The sequence below is a fragment of the Hypanus sabinus genome, chromosome 13 (assembly GCF_030144855.1).
Source record: "Hypanus sabinus isolate sHypSab1 chromosome 13, sHypSab1.hap1, whole genome shotgun sequence".
NCBI lineage: Eukaryota > Metazoa > Chordata > Chondrichthyes > Myliobatiformes > Dasyatidae > Hypanus > Hypanus sabinus.
Window position 1 is genome coordinate 77,379,752 of NC_082718.1, and position 18,366 is coordinate 77,398,117.

The following is an 18,366-nucleotide window of genomic DNA, read 5'->3' on the forward strand; positions in this document are numbered from 1 at the left end:
GCTGCTTCTGTTGAGCTAACTGGTCCAACAGACTGAGTTCATTTGTTACACTTATTATGGGTTGATTTAACCAGAGCTTGTTTAAAGTTATTTCAATTCTTAGCTAACTTTGTAAAACATGGCCTATGTCCATCTTATTGTGATTGGATGACAAAGTGAGGTACGTCAAATAGTGATATTAATAATGGGCAAACCGACCTCGTATACTTTGTGTGGGGTGGGGGTGGGGGGTTGTTGGTGGTCTTGTGGCTTTCGATGTTTGTAATCTTGTGTGATTATACTAGTGCCTGGTCAATTACACTGTAATTATGGAAACAATGTAATGCACTGTTGTATCATTGGCACAAAACTAGATGGACTTACAGGCAGTCCCCGGGTTACGTACGAGTTACGTTCCTGAATCCGTCTTTAAGTCGGATTTTTACATAAGTCGGAACAAGTACATTGGTACATATTTCGTGTCAGTTCATCAAACGTTTGTTTTAGTATATAGTTTACCTTACTATCATATAAAACACTTAAACATATGTATTCCAATAATTAAACCACTGCGTTGCTTAGTAATAATTGTAGCTTTCATAGGGCAGGGCCTTTCACATGCTCCATTATTCTCACTTTACCAGTTATCCTTTAAAATTGTTCCGATCATTGACGGATTGTAGCCTAACGCTTTTCCAATGACTGGTGGCATTTCACCTCTTTCCAAACACTTTATTATTTCCACTTTATTTTCAATTGCAATCGCTTCCCGTCAATGGAACAGAAACACTGCGGGTGGCGGGTCCCGAGCTCCGCCGGCTCCCGAGGTCTGCTAGGTCCTAAGGACCTCACCGAGACAGGTTAAATGGGACAAGTGGGGGCTGTGCTGGGTTTGGGTATTTGATCCTCCACAATATTCCGTGTGGGAATTTAAACTGGAGGTGGCAGTGTTTTTTTTTACGAGGTCGAGTTTCGAGCTCGACATCAACTCGGCACGGATGGTACGGGAGTCACTGGATCGACATCAACCCGGCACGGGAGTGGTCTGTCACTGGATCGAACTCGAGCTCGGCGCTGATCTCACTGAGCCACCAGGGGGGTGGGGAGAGGGTGAATCTTACTAAGAAAAATTTAAGCCAAATACAAAGTTAAACACTCAACACAGTGTCAACGGCAACAACTTAAAATGGCGGACGGCATTCTCCTTCCTCGGTTTGTAAGTACTAGTTGTCCATAAGTTGGCTGTTCGTAACTCGGGGACTACCTGTAATTCAGAGACTTGTGGAAGTAAAATATGCAACATTCTTTTGCACAAGATGAGTTGCTTTATATAATCTACTTTGTAACTATGGTGCTAAATCATTATTTCAAACATCCAGTTTGACATTTTAGTAGGGTTGGATCTCAATTCAAGTTTGTCATTCAACCATATATGAATACAGCCAAATGAGACAGTGTTTCTCTGGGGCCATGAGGCAGAACACAGCACCTACAGTCACCCAGCACAAAGCGCACAGCAGGGACAAGCACAAAGGTATCAATAAGATACAGCCGTGCAAAAAAAAGTAGTCCAGACTTGAGCTGCAGAGATCTGCTTTTGACCACAATGCAGCTTGTCTTCTGCCAAACGAACACTAGGGGTCAGCACCTGGCCACTCCCAGTGGCAGTTGTCAATGGTCAACACTGCAGCTCAAAGCCCTGAGTCCATTAATTGTGGAAAAAATCTGCAATCAATTAAGACAGAGGTTGTCTTTTGCCAAGTGAGCACTGGGAGTGGAGGAGGGGGGGTGGCAGTACTGTCACCAGCCTGGATGCAACACAGTAGGCTCGCCTCTCTCCTGGTGGCTGTAGATAGGTGAGACCATGACTTGAGGCCTAATCCTCCCTATGACCGAGACCACGCAGCTCCCCTGCTCTCAGCCAATAAATCAGTGAATCAAACTTGTGGCATTCCACATTAACAATGTCTAAAAGGGTCTTGTGATCACAAGAAAAGTGGCCTAGATGGTTACTTGCTATTAGATTGTACATGTCCTTTTGACACAGGCAACAGCACGACACACAGCTCCTTCATTTTCTCTACCAACAAGCAACTCGCTGATGGGGTGGACCTGCATTATGTAAGTTTGTGCGATCATAAAAAATGCAGGCGCAGTGCTACTCTGGAAGACGTTCCGTGAAAGGGCTGAGCCACTCTGAACTGTTTGTTGCTGGTGTCTATTACAGTGGTGCTAGGAAGTTTGTGAACTTTTTAGAATTTCTGCATAAATGTGACCTAAAATGTGATCAGATCTTCACGCAAGTCCTAAAGAACATAAACCTGGTATTCGCCATCAAAGTCTGATCTTCATCGCACAGGGGTTTTGGAAGCGTCCCATGCCTCAATCGAAGGAGATTTAAGGACCTCTGAGCAAAAGTTGATGCTGACCAAGCTGGAAAAAGATATAAAACCATTTCTAAGGAGTTTGGGCTCCAGCAATCCATAGTCAGGCAGATAGTGTACAAATGGAGGAAATTCAATGCTGTTGTTGCTGTCACCAGAAATGGTCAACCAACAAAAATCACCCCAAGAGCAAGGCATGTAATATTCCAGGAGGTCACAAAGAACCCCAGGGTAACATCTAAGAGGCTACAGGCCTCTCTTGCATTGTCTAATATCAGTGTTCGTGAATCAACCTTCAGGCAAACACTGAACAGCAGTGGTAAGATTGCAAGGAAAAAGCCACTACTTCCCACGAAGAACATTGCTGCCCATCTAAAGTTTGCTAAAGACCACATGGATAAGCCAGGAAGCTCTTGGAAGAATGTTCAGTGGATGGATGAGTCCAAAATAGAAATCTTTGGCTTAACTGAGAAGCTTTCTGCAAACACTGCATTCCAGCGTAAGAACCTCATCCCAACTGAAACGCGGTGGTGGCAGTGACACGGTCTGGGCCTGCTCTGCTACTTCAGGATGTCTTGACATCATTGATGGAACGATGAATTCTGAATGGTACCAGCAAATTCTAAAGGAAAATGTCAGTGTATCTGTCCATGATCCACTTTCTCTTCAGCTTCAGTTCAAGCAACAAGACAGCGATCCTAAACACACAAGTCAGTCTATCCAGGAATGGTTAAAGCAGAAGAAATTTCACGTTTTGGTATAGCAGAATCAAAGTCCTGATCTTAATCCTATTGAAACATTGTGGAAGGACCTGAAGTTCATGCAAGAAAGCCCACCAAAATTCCAGACGTGAAGCAGTTTTGTAAGGAGGAATGGCCTAAAATTCCTCAAAGCCGATGTGCAGGACTGATCAATGGTTGCTGGAAATGTTTGGTGGAAGGTATTGCCATACGGGGGGGGGGGGGTTCACACCAGTTATTGAAAGCAAAATTCACATACTTTTTCCAACAAATACATGTAAGATTGGAGTATCTTTTGGATACTTGATACTCTATTGGAGTATCAAGTATAACGTGTTTTGTTAGTTTATTGAATTGGGTTCTAGTTTTAGCACTTGCGTGAAGATCTGATCACATCTTGGGTCATATTTATGCAGAGATGGAGAATTCTGGGTTCACAAGCTTCGAGCACTGCTGTATATTTTCTGAGAGCCTCAGTAATGAAATGGCCAATCCCACAGGGGCTTGCAAAATGAACTGTGACTCATGGTGCGTGAATATACTGAAGTTTCCCTTGATTTGATGTAGATTGTGGGTGAAAGGAGAGACTGATTCAGAAAGGATGATGCGCTTTTTATACTGCATTGGGTAAAGGTTTCAGTATTACTGTTTTCAAAGTGATTTTTAAAAAATTATCATAATCTCCTGAGATTTGGTCTTTTGTTTTGGGGAGTAATCCATTCCTAGATAAACTCGGTTGCCATTTTATTAGGTGTCTCCTATACCTATTAATGTGGCCACTGAGTGTGTGTTCATGGTCTTTTGCTGCTGTAGCCCATCCACTTCAAGCTTTGACGTGTTTTACATTCGGAGATGCTCTTCTGGATGCCACTGTTGTAACATGTGGTGATTTGAATTGCTTTGGGTTTCCAGCTTCTGACTTTCTTGTATACTATGAGTCTCTTTCCTGTCAGCTTGAACCAGTCTGGCCTTTCTCATTAATGTGGCACTTCACCCACAGAATTGTCACTCACTGGATGACTTCTTTTTGTTTCTCACACCGTTCTCTCTAAACTTTAGTGACTGTCCTTGTGAAAATCCAAGGAGATCAGCAGTTTTTGAGATTACTCAAACTACCTATTCTAACATCAATAATTATTCCACAGTCAAAGTCATTTGGGTCACATTTGTCCCACCCCACCCCTCCATTCTGATGTTACATTTGAACACCTGAACCTCTGACCATGTCTGCTTGCTGTTGTGCATTGAGTTGCTAGATATTTGCATTAATGAGCAGGTGCACCTGGTAAAGTGGCCTCTGAGTGCATGTGTGGAAGTTGAGGTGGGACTGCTAGCCAGTCTTTGGGTTTGATTGTCATCCTGCTCCTGAGTTGTTCCTTTCTTGTGGCACATCTTGCCATTTCTTAGCAATTTCTCGTTTTTTTTAAACAAGGCAGAGTTGCTAGCTCGATGCTCAACCCAGCATGGAAGGCGTGCAGGGAGCCCGCAGGATTCGAACTTTGCTCAAAGATGAGTGCGGGTGCCGCTATAACGCTGGCTGGCTCCTGAGTAAATAAATTCAAATCTCAAAACTGCTGTTCCTGGAAATCTGAAATGAAATAGAAAACCATGGGAGCCATTCAGCAGGTTGACTAGCATCTATGGAGAGAGTTACCTTTCCGGTCCAAGTCACTTCATGATAATGGGAGGACTCTTGCCTTTGAAGCTTTGTTAATATGAGATTTGAATTCCTATTTATTTCAACATGTGAATGACCTAACTGTTTTTTTTCCAACTTTGTGCAATTTATACCTCTTATGCTCTGGTAACTGTCCTGCACCTTTCCCAATTTTAGTGTTTTTTTAGGAAAAGTGTCTGTTCAATAGTGGGGAATTATCATTGAAACCTCCCTGAACTGTATTATTCTGAAGGCAACAAAAACTGCACATGAACTTTTTCAGCTAAATGTATCTTGGGGAGGGGAAAAAACACATGTTTTTAATTGTGAATCTCAATCTTTTTGCATCTACATCATTCAATTGTATTGTTTCTTCTTGAAAAGTCAATTAAATGTGAAGTGTGGTGATTGCTACATTTCATAATTATACCAATTAACTTCTGTATGGCAAACTCCCAGAGGTGGCCATTAATATTTTTGGCTGAGGGAAAAAATGGTCATGTGCATATGTGTGAGAAGCACGAGGAAAGAAGTGGTATTCTAAAGGAGTGTTGACTGGAAAGATGTTTCTGAGGAAATTTTTGAAGCCATATAACAACCATGAGGAACTCTAAATGATGGGACACAGTGCAAAGCGGAGACAAAATGCACCCTGAGTTACTACATAAAAGAGAAGATGTAGTGGAGGGTGGTAGCCTGGAATGTTTAAGGAAGCTGGGATCCATTTGGGTGGGAAATGAAGAGCAGAATAAGAATGTGAAGAATTGAAGAGTTGATACTTTTTAAGACACAGCACAGGGACCAACTGCAACTTGACACGGGAGTCCAGTTATTCAAGCGTGGAATGATTGAATCTAAAGATAAAACTTTGTTGGGGGAGATTCTATGTTGTTGTCAGGGTGGGGAGGGAGATTGTGTTTAAGATGGCTGGAAAATGGAATGGAACCAAACAAGGTCATAAATCATCTGTTTTTCTTTGTTTTCACTTAAGCCTGTGACCGCATAGAGCTGATAGGAAAGGTTGTGTTTTAACATTCCCCTTGGTTAGAGGCAAGATAACTGCAGTGGTGAATAGCATGGTGGGAAAGCAATCAGCTGGCGTGCAAGTGTTACCAGGATGCTTTGCAAACTGACCCTCGAGGGGCAGGGGTCGGCAACCTTTACCACGGGGAGCCGCAGCACAGAGATGGAAGAGACGCATGCGGCTCCGGAGCCGCGGGTTGCCGACCCCCGCTGGTCTACAGTTTGCTGAGAGCAGCAAACCTGGGAGATTACAGATTTGCTATTGACCAATACCTTGTACTTGAATATTCACGGGTGACTTTTAATTTTGAAGTAAATTAATATTGAGATTCATTTACTAACAAGCAGCTACAAAACAAAAAAACCCAAAAGAACCCATTTTTTTAAAAAAAACATCAAACACCTAATGTTCAAGGGAAAAAAAGTAATTCAAATAATAACTGCATGAAATTGCTGGATTCTGCGGAGAATGGTACGGTTAGCCCAGCACATCTGTAGTTGTGAACTTCCCATGATTCAGGACATTTACAAGGGCAGGTGTGTAAAAAGGGCCCGTAGATCACTGGGGACCCGAGTCACCCCAACCGCAATCTATTCCAGCTGCTACCATCCGGGAAATGGTACTTCAGCATAAGCCAGTCCAACAGCCTTCGGAACAGCTTCTTCCATCAGGCCATCAGACTGATGAACTTGTGCTGAATTTGAGGGTACTCTATATTACACTGATTGTTCTATCTATTATAAATTACTATGATTGCACATTTAGATGTAAAGTGTTTTACTCCTCATGCAGGTGAAGGATGTAAGAAATAGTCAATTCAATTCAATTCTGAACTGAACTTCCCGAAGAGTGAGTTGAATGCAGAGTTGAAACATCGTGTCCCTCTCCTCTGGCCCCAACACCCTGACCTTTTCAATCTTGGCTGGTGCTTAAGTCGTTGTCCAAACATTAGGTTCTGTTGCCTTGATGTGCTCTGGGGCCTGGACCCAGCTGCCTCGATCTGGCCTGTACCTGACCTTTCTGATTTGATGCAGTACTTAAATTGATTGAACCTTGATCTTCCTCACTCTTGGCAATGGGGCCGGCTGCCTCGGCTCGGCCATGTCAAACTGCCTCCAAGTCCAAAGGGAAACTGCAGTCTATTGCTTACGATGATCATTTGCCAGAAAAAGCGGTGAACACGTTTGGTTGTTTTGTTATCCTCTAGCCAGAAGTCACAGCACCATCTTAAACCATACTAAAGTGATTTGCCTAGATGTGTAGACTACCTGTCAGCTTGGTTCAATGTTACCTTTGGGCATTTGAGACAGTCTTGGAGCATTGCATCATGGAATTAATGAATAGGCTGTTTTAATTCTGGCCAATTGTGTTTTATGAAAAGATTATAGGGGAGGGTAATAATCACTGTTAGAATGTCAAGATTCTTGAGTTTTATTTATCACAATGAGACGCACAATGAAATGTCTCATTTGTGTTGATGAGCCTAGGATGTGTCCCTGCTATCGTAACGATGTGTTGTGTATGACTGCTGCTATGTGTTTTTGCAGCTTGCTCCCAGAGGAATGCTGTTTCATTTAGCTGTATGCTTGTGTATGGCTGAATAACAATTCAACTTGTAATCAAAGGTGAGATGAGCAGGGTTTTGGGCTTTTATCTACAGGTGAGGTCAGGGTTGTAGGGAGCTGCCAGTACTGAAGAAACAAGACTGAAATTAGCTCAGTTGTGACCCTGTTAAATAACAAGGCAGACTTGAAGTCTATTTGGCTTTTTTTTTCTTTTCCCCCCCCCCCCCCCCTATCCTATAATGTCCAAAGATAATTCAAGATGAATTTGTACACTGTATGAGAAGAATATTCCTCTTATTATTCATTATGATTTTATTTTTTTTGTCTGACAGGTGCCTTCATCATCCCATATCTGGTTATGATCTTGCTGTGTGGAATCCCACTGCTCCTCCTGGAATACACTATTGGACAGTATACAAGTTTGGGACCTGTGCATGCCTTGGCTAAAATCTGCCCTCTTCTGAAAGGTTTGTAGATAATTATTACTGCAGATCACTGAAACTCCTCAGTTGGACTAAAAGTCAAATTGTGAACCGTGGTTCAGTCTTATTTGTAGAGTTATGCACATTCTCTTCTGACAGCTGATTCCATGAAGCATTTTGAAGCCTCCTTCAGTATAAAAGGTTCCAAATGTGTTCAGAGGGAGTGAGCTCAACTGCTCAGCCAGCTGATACCTTGTCAATGATTTTTTTAAATCATTTATTCATAACTGATCTGGTCAACATTATTTTCAATAATTTGCTCTTGCAGCAAGTCCCTTGTGCCACCAAATCACTGAGCCATCATTTGTAATTTGACATATTGAACCAGGGAGCAACTTGGTTATTTTGCCACAGGAGCTGGTTAGCATAAGGTTGATGGGGTTTTGCAGTGACTTGCTCCATTAATGGAGCACTTGCATTCTTTCTGGCTAAAGTTTGAGGGTAAAGCTGCTTAGTTCTTTCCTAGTATAACTCTGAGCATCAACATACTTTAATCTTGTGCTCTTGGCTTAATGACACTTTTAGTCAATCCTAAGTGGTGTAATTCCTGTGCAGTTTATGGCAAGACTCCAGGTGTTTTTCTGTAAACTCTAACATGGGTTCCCAACCATCTTTATGTCATCTACCTCTACTGTTAACAGAGGGGTCTGTGGACCCCAGGTTGGGAAACCCTGCCATGACATTCCACCGCATGTGTTAATTTAGAATTGCACCACATTGAAATAGGCCATTTGGCCCAACTTCTCCATGCTGACCTGTTTTTTAAACTTGAGCTGATCCCATTTCCTTTGTCTTATGCCCATATCTTGTGCAGCTGCAACATAATATCCCTGACATACTTAATACCCAGACTGATGGAGACCAGTATACCAAACAGTTTCTCTGTCTTCCTGTGCCTGTACTTTCAGGTACAAGCATTGCCCTAATTTAACTTGCCAAAGTGCAATGCCTCTCTCCTGTCTGCAACAAATTCCATCTGCCATTCCTTGAACTACTTTCCAAGCTGGTCTAGGTCCCTTTATAAACTCTTAACTACTTGTATGTTTTTAGCATCTATTCAGCAAAGCCTAGACTTTATCTGTCTTAGAGACTTCTACCATAGGACCAAGACATTGCTCTGTAAGCCTGTAGTTAGCTAAAACCTATCCATGGTAACTGCAATTACTCGTTGCTTTGAGGTTCAGGACTAGAAATTCTAGGCCCCCTGGGGCAACAGATGTAGATTGCTCTGGTGTCATCACCCAGGCACCAGGACATTTTCTCACCCCACTTCAAAGAACAAAGCAGTAGATGCCGCTTCTGGCAGAGCAAATTAGGAAAACTGCTTTAGTCAGCTGTCGTGGCCTTGAAGCTGTCGGTGTCAACATCTCAAAAGATCTATCCTGAGTGGAACATATTGATGTAATGACAGTGCTCAGAATTTTGTGAAGATTTTGGTAAGTCACCATAGACTCGAGCTAATTTCTGCAGATGTAACATGGAGGTTAATCTTGCTGGTTGCTTCAATATCTGCTATAGAGGTGCCAATGTACAGGATCAGGAAAAAGCTGCAAAGGTTGAAGACTTGACCAGTTCCGTGGACATCAGCCTCCCCACCATAAAGGACATCTACAAAAGGCAATATCTCAAGGTAGTGTCCATCATTAAGTAGCCTTGCCATGAGGGATGGATCTTTCTAATTACTGCCATCAGAAGAGATGCAGGGGCTGAAGATGTGAACTTGAAGTTTTAGGAACAGCTCCTTCCGCTTTGCCTTCCAATTTCTGAATGATCCATGAACACTACTCACTACTTTGTGCTATTTTTATATTATTGTAACTTATAATTTTAATATGCACTGTTCTTGTGCTTCAAAATAACACATTTTCAACATATGTCAGCAGTAATAAACCTGATTCTAATTCTATGCAGCTGAGCACCAGCTAGTGTGGCATTTTGGCAACTTCCCCTGTGGTATAGGAGGACATGCCATGACTTGATGGCTTGCTCTTGCATGGGACCTGCAGGCATACAGTACTATGCAAAAGTCTTGACCTGGGACTTTTGCTTATCATTATGTGCCATGTTTTATGATGTGGGTGATCACGACCATGATTGTTCTTGGTAAAATTTTCTACAGAAGTGGTTTCCCATTGCCTTCTGGGCAGTGTCTTTACAAAATGAATGACCCCAACCATTATCAATACTCTTCAGAGATCGTCTACCTGGCGTCAGTGGTCACGTAACCAGGACTTGTGATGTGTACCAGCTGCTCATACAACCATCCACCACCTGCTCCCATGGCTTCATGTGACCCTGAATTTTGGGGGGGGGGGGGTGCAAGATCAATGACCAGCACCGGCTAGAAGGATGAGGGTAGCAGAAACCTGGGAACACCACCGCTTGGAAAACCCCCTCCAAGGCACTCACCATCCTGACTTGGAAACATATCGCCATTCCTTCATTGTCGCTGGGTCAAAATCATGGAATCCCCTCCCTAATAGTACTGTGGGTGTACCTATACCTCAGGGCCTGCAGCAGTTTAAGAAGGCAGCTCATTGCCACTTACTTCCTCAAGGGCAGTAAATGCTGGTTTAGCAGGCAAAGCCCACACCCTGCAAATGAATAAAGGGTGACCTGCAGGAGGGAGTGCCTTCTACCTCTTTTGTTAGAGACATACTAGTGGCCTCACCTCCCCATGGTACTTCAAATTATACACGTTTTTACGCAAAAGAAACACCAACAAAAATGCATTTTGACAATAGTAAGAGTTGCTTGTTAGTACAAATACAGCAACCTTGTTATAGCTAACACCCTGTTTGTCCATGTGAAGTGCTCAGACTGACACTGACACTGTTTATATTCAGCTGCATAAGAGATGAATTTGCTTCTTAGAAGCATAGATGGAGAATTCCATGACCTCTTCATCCAAGTGCAGGTACTCCAGGGATCGAATCATATCTGTCTTTTTAAAAATGGAGACAAACCTAAGAGGGGCCTTCTGTCTACAACAGGGAATGTTATCACCAGGATCCTCATCTACCGCCTCCTCCCACTGATTTGGAAGACCTGCTTTTTAGATCATAGTATAGACTCCACAGAGTTGGTAGATTTGAATTTCACTGAAGCTCAAAATAGAGTCAAAAGATCAGCACCAACCACTATCCTATTTTCACATCTCTAAACCTTTTGACTGTTAACTGAAAGACTGTGGTCCAACAGATATTTTTTTTTAAAGAAATGTTCCATTGTTCTCCATCTTATCCACTTCATGAAACATAGAAACATAGAAAATAGGTGCAGGAGTAGGCCATTCGGCCCTTCAAGCCTGCACCGCCATTCAGTATGATCATGGCTGATCATCCAACTTAGAACCCTGAACCTGCTTTCTCTCCATACCCCCTGATCCCTTTAGCCACAAGGGCCATATCCAACTTCCTCTTAACTATAGCCAATGAACCGGCCTCAACTGTTTCCTGTGGCAGAGAATTCAACAGATTCACCACTCTCTGTGTGAAGAAGTTTTTCCTCATCTCGGTCCTAAAAGGCTTCCCCTTTATCCTTAAACTGTGACCCCTCGTTCTGGACTTCCCCAACATCGGAAACAATCTTCCTGCATCTAGCCTGTCTAGTCCCTTTAGAATTTTATACGTTTCAATAAGATCCCCCCTCAATCTTCTAAATTCCAGTGAGTATAAGCCTAGTCGATCCAGTTTTTCTTCATATGAAAGTTCTGCCATCCCAGGAATCTGGTGAACCTTCTCTGTACTCCCTCTATGGCAAGAATGTCTTTCCTCAGATTAGGAGACCAAAACTGCACACAATATTCCAGGTGCGGTCTCACCAAGGCCTTGTACAACTGCAGTAGAACCTCCCTGCTCCTGTACTCAAATCCTTTTGCTATGAATGCCAACATACCATTTGCCTTTTTCAACGCCTGCTGTACCTGCATGCCCACCTTCAATGACTGGTGTACACCCAGGTCTCATTGCATCTCCCCTTTTCCTAATCGGCCACCGTTCAGATAATAATCTGTTTTCCTGTTCTTGCAACCAAAGTGGATAACCTCACATTTATCCACATTAAATTGCTTCTGCCATGAATTTGTCCACTCACCTAACCTATCCAAGTCACCCTGCATCCTCAGCATCCTCCTCACAGCTAACACTGCCACCCAGTTTCTTGTTATTCGCAAACTTGGAGATGTTGCATTTAATTCCCTCGTCTAAATTATTAATATATATTGTAAACAACTGGGGTCCCAGCACTGAGCCTTGCGGTACCCCACTAGTCACTGCCTGCCATTCTGGAAAGATCCCGTTTACTCCCACTCTTTGCTTCCTGTCTGCCAACCAATTCTCTATCCACATCAATACCATACCCCCAATACCGTGTGCCTTAAGTTTGCACACTAATCTCCTGTGTGGGACCTTGTCAAAAGCCTTTTGAAAATCCAAATATACCACATCCACTCTACTAGTTACATCCTCAAAAAATTCTATAAGATTCGTCAGACATGATTTTCCTTTCACAAATCCATGCTGACTTTGTCCGATGATTTCACTGCTTTCCAAATGTGCTGATATCACATCTTTGATAACTGACTCTAGCATTTTCCCCACCACTGATGTCAGGCTAACTGGTCTATAATTCCCCAGTTTCTCTCTCCCTCCTTTTTTAAAAAGTGGGATTACATTAGCCACCCTCCAATCCTCAGGAACTAATCCAGAATCTAAAAAGTTTTGAAAAATTATCACTAATGCATCCACTATTTCTTGGGCTACTTCCTTAAGCACTCTGGGATGCAGACCATCTGGCCCTGGGTATTTATCTGCCTTTAATCCCTTCAATTTACCTAACACCACCTCCCTACTAACATGTATTTCCCTCAGTTCCTCCATCTCACTAGACCCTCGGTCCCTTACTATTTCCAGAAGATTATTTATGTCCTCCTTAGTGAAGACAGAACCAAAGTAGTTATTCAATTGGTCTGCTATGTCTTTGTTCCCTATGATCAATTCACCTGTTTCTGACTGTAAAGGACCTACATTTGTCTTGACCAATCTTTTTCTTTTCACGTATCTATAAAAGCTTTTACAGTCAGTTTTTATGTTCCCTGCCAGCTTTCTGTCATAATCTTTTTTCCCTTTCCTAATTAAGCCCTTTGTCCTCCCCTGCTGGTCTCTGAATTTCTCCCAGTCTTCAGGTGTGCCGCTTTTTTTTGCTAATTTATATGTTTCTTCTTTGGACTTGATACTATCCCTAATTTCCCTTGTCAGCCACGGATGCACTACCTTCCCTAGTTTATTCTTTTGCCAAACTGGGATGAACAATTGTAGTTCATCCATGCGATCTTTAAATGCTTGCCATTGCATATCCACTGTCAACCCTTTAAGTATCATTTGCCAGTCTATCTTAGCTAATTCACGTCTCATGCCTTCAAAGTTACCCTTCTTAAGTTTCAGAACCTTTGTTTCTGAATTAACTATGTCACTCTCCATCTTAATGAAGAATTTCACCATATTATGGTCACTCTTACCCAAGGGGCCTCGCACGACAAGATTGCTAACTAACCCTTCCTCATTGCTCAATACCCTATCTAAAGTGGCCTGCTCTCTAGTTGATTCAGAAAACCATTCTGCATACATTCCAAGAAATCCTCTTCCTCAGCACCCTTACCAATTTGGTTCACCCAGTCGATATGTAGATTGAAGTCCCCCATTTTAACTACTGTTTCTTTATTGCACGCATTTCTAATTTCCTGTTTAATCCCATCCCCAACCTCACTACTACTGTCAGGTGGCCTGTACACAACTCCCACCAGCGTTTTCTGCCCCTTAGTGTTATGCAGCTCTACCCATATCGATTCCTCCAGGCTAATGTCCTTCATTTCTATTGCTTTAATCTCCTCTCTAACCAGCAATGCTACCCCACCTCCTTTTCTTTCCTGTCTATCCCTCCTGAATATTGAATATCCCTGGATGTTGAGCTCCCATCCTTGGTCACCCTGGAGCCATGTCTCTGTGATCCCAATGATATCATATTCATTAACAACTATCTCCACATTCAATTCATCCACCTTGTTACGAATGCTCCTTGCATTGACACACAAAGCCTTCAGGCTTGTTTTTACAACACCCTTAGCCCTTATACAATTATGTTGAAAAGTGGCTCTTTTTGCTTTTTGCCCTGGATTTGCCTGCCTGCCACATTTACTTTTCACCTTACTACTTTTTGCTTCTACTCTCATTTTACACCCCTCTGTCTCTCTGCACTTGTTCCCATCCCCCTGCCACATTAGTTTAAAGCCTCCTGAACAGCAGTAGCAAACGCTCCCCCTAGGACATTGGTTCCAGTCCAGCCCAGGTGCAGACTGTCCTGTTTATACCGGTCCCCCCTCCCCCAGAACTGGTTCCAATGCCCCAGAAATTTGAATCCCTCCCCCTTGCACCATTTTTCAAGCCACGTATTTAACTGAAATATCCTCCTATTTCTACTCTGACTAGCACGTGGCACTGGTAGTAATCCAGACATTATTACCTTTGTAGTCCTACTTTTTAGTTTATCTCCTAACTCCCTAAATTCACCTTGTAGGACCTCATCCCATTTTTTACCTATATCGTTGGTACCTATGTGCACCACGACCACTGGCTGTTCACCCTCCCACTCCAGAATGTCCTGCAGCTGCTCGGAGACATCCTTGACCCTTGCACCAGGGAGGCAACATACCATCCTGGAGTCTCGTTTGCGGCCGCAGAAACGCCTATCTATTCCCCTTACAATCGGATCCCCTATCACTATAGCTCTCCCACTCCCTTTTCCTTCCCTCCTGTGCCACAGAGCCACCCATGGTGCCATGAACTCGGCTGCTGCTGCCTTCCCCCGATGAGACATCTCCCCCAACAGTATCCAAAACAGTATATCTGTTTAGGAGGGAGATGACCTCAGTGGGCTCTTGCACTGCCAGCCTACTGCTACGCTGTCTAGTGGCCACCCCTTCCCTTTCTGCCTGTGTAGCCTTTATCTGCGGTGTGGCCAACTCACTGAACGTGCTAATCACGACTTTCTCAGCATCGCAGATGCTCCAGTATGAATCCAATCGCAGCTCCAGGCGCTTAATGTGGTCTGCCAGAAGCTGCAGTTGGACACACTTCCTGCACACGTAGTCGTCAGGGACACTGGAAGTATCCCTGATTTCCCACATGGTGCAGGATGAACAAACCACGGGGCCAATCTCAGTTGCCATGACCTACCCAATACTTGCCTCAACTTTTGAAACTTTCTGCTTTGAAAGGAATTTACCTGGCCTTACCTGACTTGGAGTGAAGCTCGTCCTCAGCCTCTTCTCATCGAAGTTTCTCGAGTCAAAGCCTCAAATCTCCACTCCTTCGCTGGCCCACCAACTTGCTGGTCACTTTCCACAGGCTGCTCCACTTGAGCTACCCCTCTATTTATTTGTTTGAGTTTTTCAAACTGCTTGGTCACCTGACTGGGACATAGAACAGCACAGGCCCTTTCATCCATCATGAAGAATGCAGCATCCATTTTCAAAGATCCCCACCATTCTACAGATACTCCAGAATGATAGGCAAGCACTGCAGAGGTATCTCTGGCATTTTCTCTGCAAAATCTTCCATTCTCTGGTAGGATCAGCCAAGGTGACATCTTTCCCCTGTCCAGCACAGAGGCCCTAGTTATTTTCACTTGTCTTTAGTGGTCACAGTGGCATTCCTGGTGCCCATCTCCCAAAATGGGCTTGCTCTTCTGAAGGCAAACGATTGTTGGGTGGAAGGGGGAATGAGTTCACAAAACTGCCTGGAAAATGACTAATATTTCCTTCCTGTGACCACTCAATGAGGAAGGAATCCAGAATCAAGTGATGGTAGTTCTCAACCCAGTGTAAACTGAATGGGGAGCACTACCCAGCAGGCTGTTAGCCTCCTGCCCATCTGCTGACTTGCCCCATTCCCACCAATCTCTGAATTCTACACCAACCAGCCACCTTGGAACCAGTGGTGCTGAAGTGAAATCTGCAGAGCAGCCCAAGAAAAGAGACTAAATTAAAAGTTTGCAGAAGTATTCTAATTCAGTTTGTGCCCGGCGGGGCCAGGAAAAGGGAAGTGCAGGACCAAGTAGTCTCTGCTGATGTGATCCTTTCTGTCTGTCCTGCTCTATCATTACACCATTCACACAACAATGTAGATGACCACAACTCTGTTGCTCGTGAGCAGATTTCACTACACTTCCAGCCTCTAAGTACCAATAAAAGGATGCTGCCAGCAACGGGGAGGCAAAAACAAAGGCACCAGAAGAATTTCTTCAGGCTTGGTCTTCATTTGAAATTGGATGTTGTTTGGAGAAGTTTTATTTTCTGGATTTACTTAAAGGGAGCAATATTTGAAATCAAGTTGTACCTTTCACCTTTGACATTGCTTTAAACTGTTCCAGCCTGCTTTCCTCCCAGCTGATGCACCACAGCTGATGGGTATTGATCTGGTTGTGTTGAATAATCCAGGATGGAGAAGTGCTTTATTGGAAGAACCACAATTCTGGTCTGCACATTTCTCTCTGAAGAGAAGAGAGTTGAAGGTGTAAGTGATCCCTGTAAAATTCTTGGTGCGTTTTAAAAGAAAAGTCAATCCAATGTGATGAACACAGTGGGGAAAGTTGTGGAAATCCAGAGACACCATCTGTGTATTGACTGATAGATATTGTCCTTGTGACATCACAAGGTTCAGCTGAATATACTTTTTTTTTTCCATTAATTGTATTTGGTCAGCACATAAGAAATAGAAACACAGCAAACTATTCAGCACCTGGTACCTATCCAGCCACTCCATCTGCCCACTCGCAATACCCCATTAATACTACTTTCAGAAGCTGAGTGCTCAATAATTCTCTAGAGCCTTTTCAAACTTGGAAACAATTGGAACTTCAGAGCCTAATACGCTCTTCCCAGATTTTCAGTCAGGTACAGGTAGTGATTTGAACTGATGTTTTGATAACAAACTCTGCTATTCTTCTGCATCTCCAGGGAAGAAACTCATTCTGCAATGATTTCAACCTGTTGCCCTGACTCTCAATTGTTAATAAACAATGGTGGATCAGGAATGGTTAACTGGTACATGCTGTGACTGTCTCCATGAGCAACTTTTTTGTTTTGGAATAAGATCTTTTTCCATCATTCTGCTGTCAAGTACAGATTAAATTTTTCAAAATTCTGTTCTGAATTTCTTCTGTTCATGAATTGAATTGAATGAGTAATTTAACCCTTGTGGGGTTATTTCCTGAACATTTTTTTGTAAACAAGCTGGTTGATGCAGTCAAGAGGGGAAAAAGCTCGTTTGGTCGTCTTTTTTAATTAGCATTTAATGCTAATTTTAAAATATTGTATTAATATTGCATACTCTAAAAATAACACTTGAATTTCAGCCTCTGAGGACTTAATGTTGTCTTGTGTTTTGAAGTTAACTACAGGTGGTACTGGGGCAAAAAGATGCATACTTGCAAAGATGTTTGATATCCCTGTTTTATTCTATACACTGCCAGTGACTGAAAGCACTCTGTCTAAAATCATTTCAGCAGATGAGATCAACAGGAGGTATTACAATGATAATCAACTGTTCACTCATCAGCTTTTACATTTGATCTCTCTTCTGTTTTCTGCACTGTTCTTTCTATCGCTAGGGCTGTCACCTTTTGTTCCACCTCCTGGGATGTCTTCTCCACATCTCCACTTCTTTTCCCTTTGCCAATGGAACCTATGGCAGCTTTAAAGCATGATTTAATGTGTGGCAGAATTGCCAGTGAATGCTAGTATAGCTTTTACCCTGACTAACATGTGGATGATCCTTAGACCAACATAAAAGGCCCCTACAAGTTTTTCTTTATTCTTTGGAGTTAACTGTATTTGATGCAGTGCTGTTTAGGTTACTGTTGAAGATAAGAGATGAGGAGCAACGTGTGCCATCCATTGGGATAGTTGGATTAAGGGGAAGTTTCTCTGGTGAGGGACAGAGGGACACTATGGTTGGGCTTGGGGCTTTTGTTTAAGAGGAGATGAAGAGAAGAGATAGTAGGATTCGACCCAGGGTGGGACTATGATTCAACGAAGCCAAGGGTGAGATCGATTGAGGATCGGTGACTACGGAGAAGCTTTGAGCTCCAACTTGCGCACATTTGACGTTTAATTAAAATGGGCCCTTTTCTCTTTTGTTGTTCTCTACTCGCCCTTTCATCACAGGAAGTTCAAATTCAAATGGTTCCCTTTAATGAGTGTATACAACCTGAAACCCCCTATCTTGGGGACCATCAGGCTCCCTCTCCATCGAGCGAGAGAGAGGGATCGCTGGAGTACAGCGCCCTTCCTCCATTGTCAGGCGGTGCTTAGCAAGCACACTGCCCGCTGTCTACCGCGGTGTTCACTTCAGTTGGCGAAACCGGAGAGGAACCAGGTCACCAACAGGACCACTCCCTGGCGTCCGACCTTCCAGCTCCGAGAGCACGGGCCTCTCACGAAGACAGCAAAGTGGTAAGCCACATGGTTGGCCCGAAGA

The 18,366-nt window shown here is 43.2% G+C and overlaps 1 protein-coding gene across 5 annotated transcripts in view; it reads left to right on the forward strand.

The window, feature by feature from the left end:
- LOC132404009 (sodium- and chloride-dependent GABA transporter ine-like) overlaps nucleotides 1-18,366 on the forward strand; it is a 78,180-nt gene that overhangs the window by 5,143 nt on the left and 54,671 nt on the right. For all 5 annotated transcript variants that reach the window (XM_059987946.1, XM_059987945.1, XM_059987947.1 and 2 more), the window contains exon 2: nucleotides 7,682-7,816. In XM_059987946.1, the coding sequence (XP_059843929.1) occupies nucleotides 7,708-7,816 (109 nt within the window). In that variant the 5' untranslated portion in view covers nucleotides 7,682-7,707. The remainder of the gene's footprint in view (nucleotides 1-7,681; nucleotides 7,817-18,366) is intronic.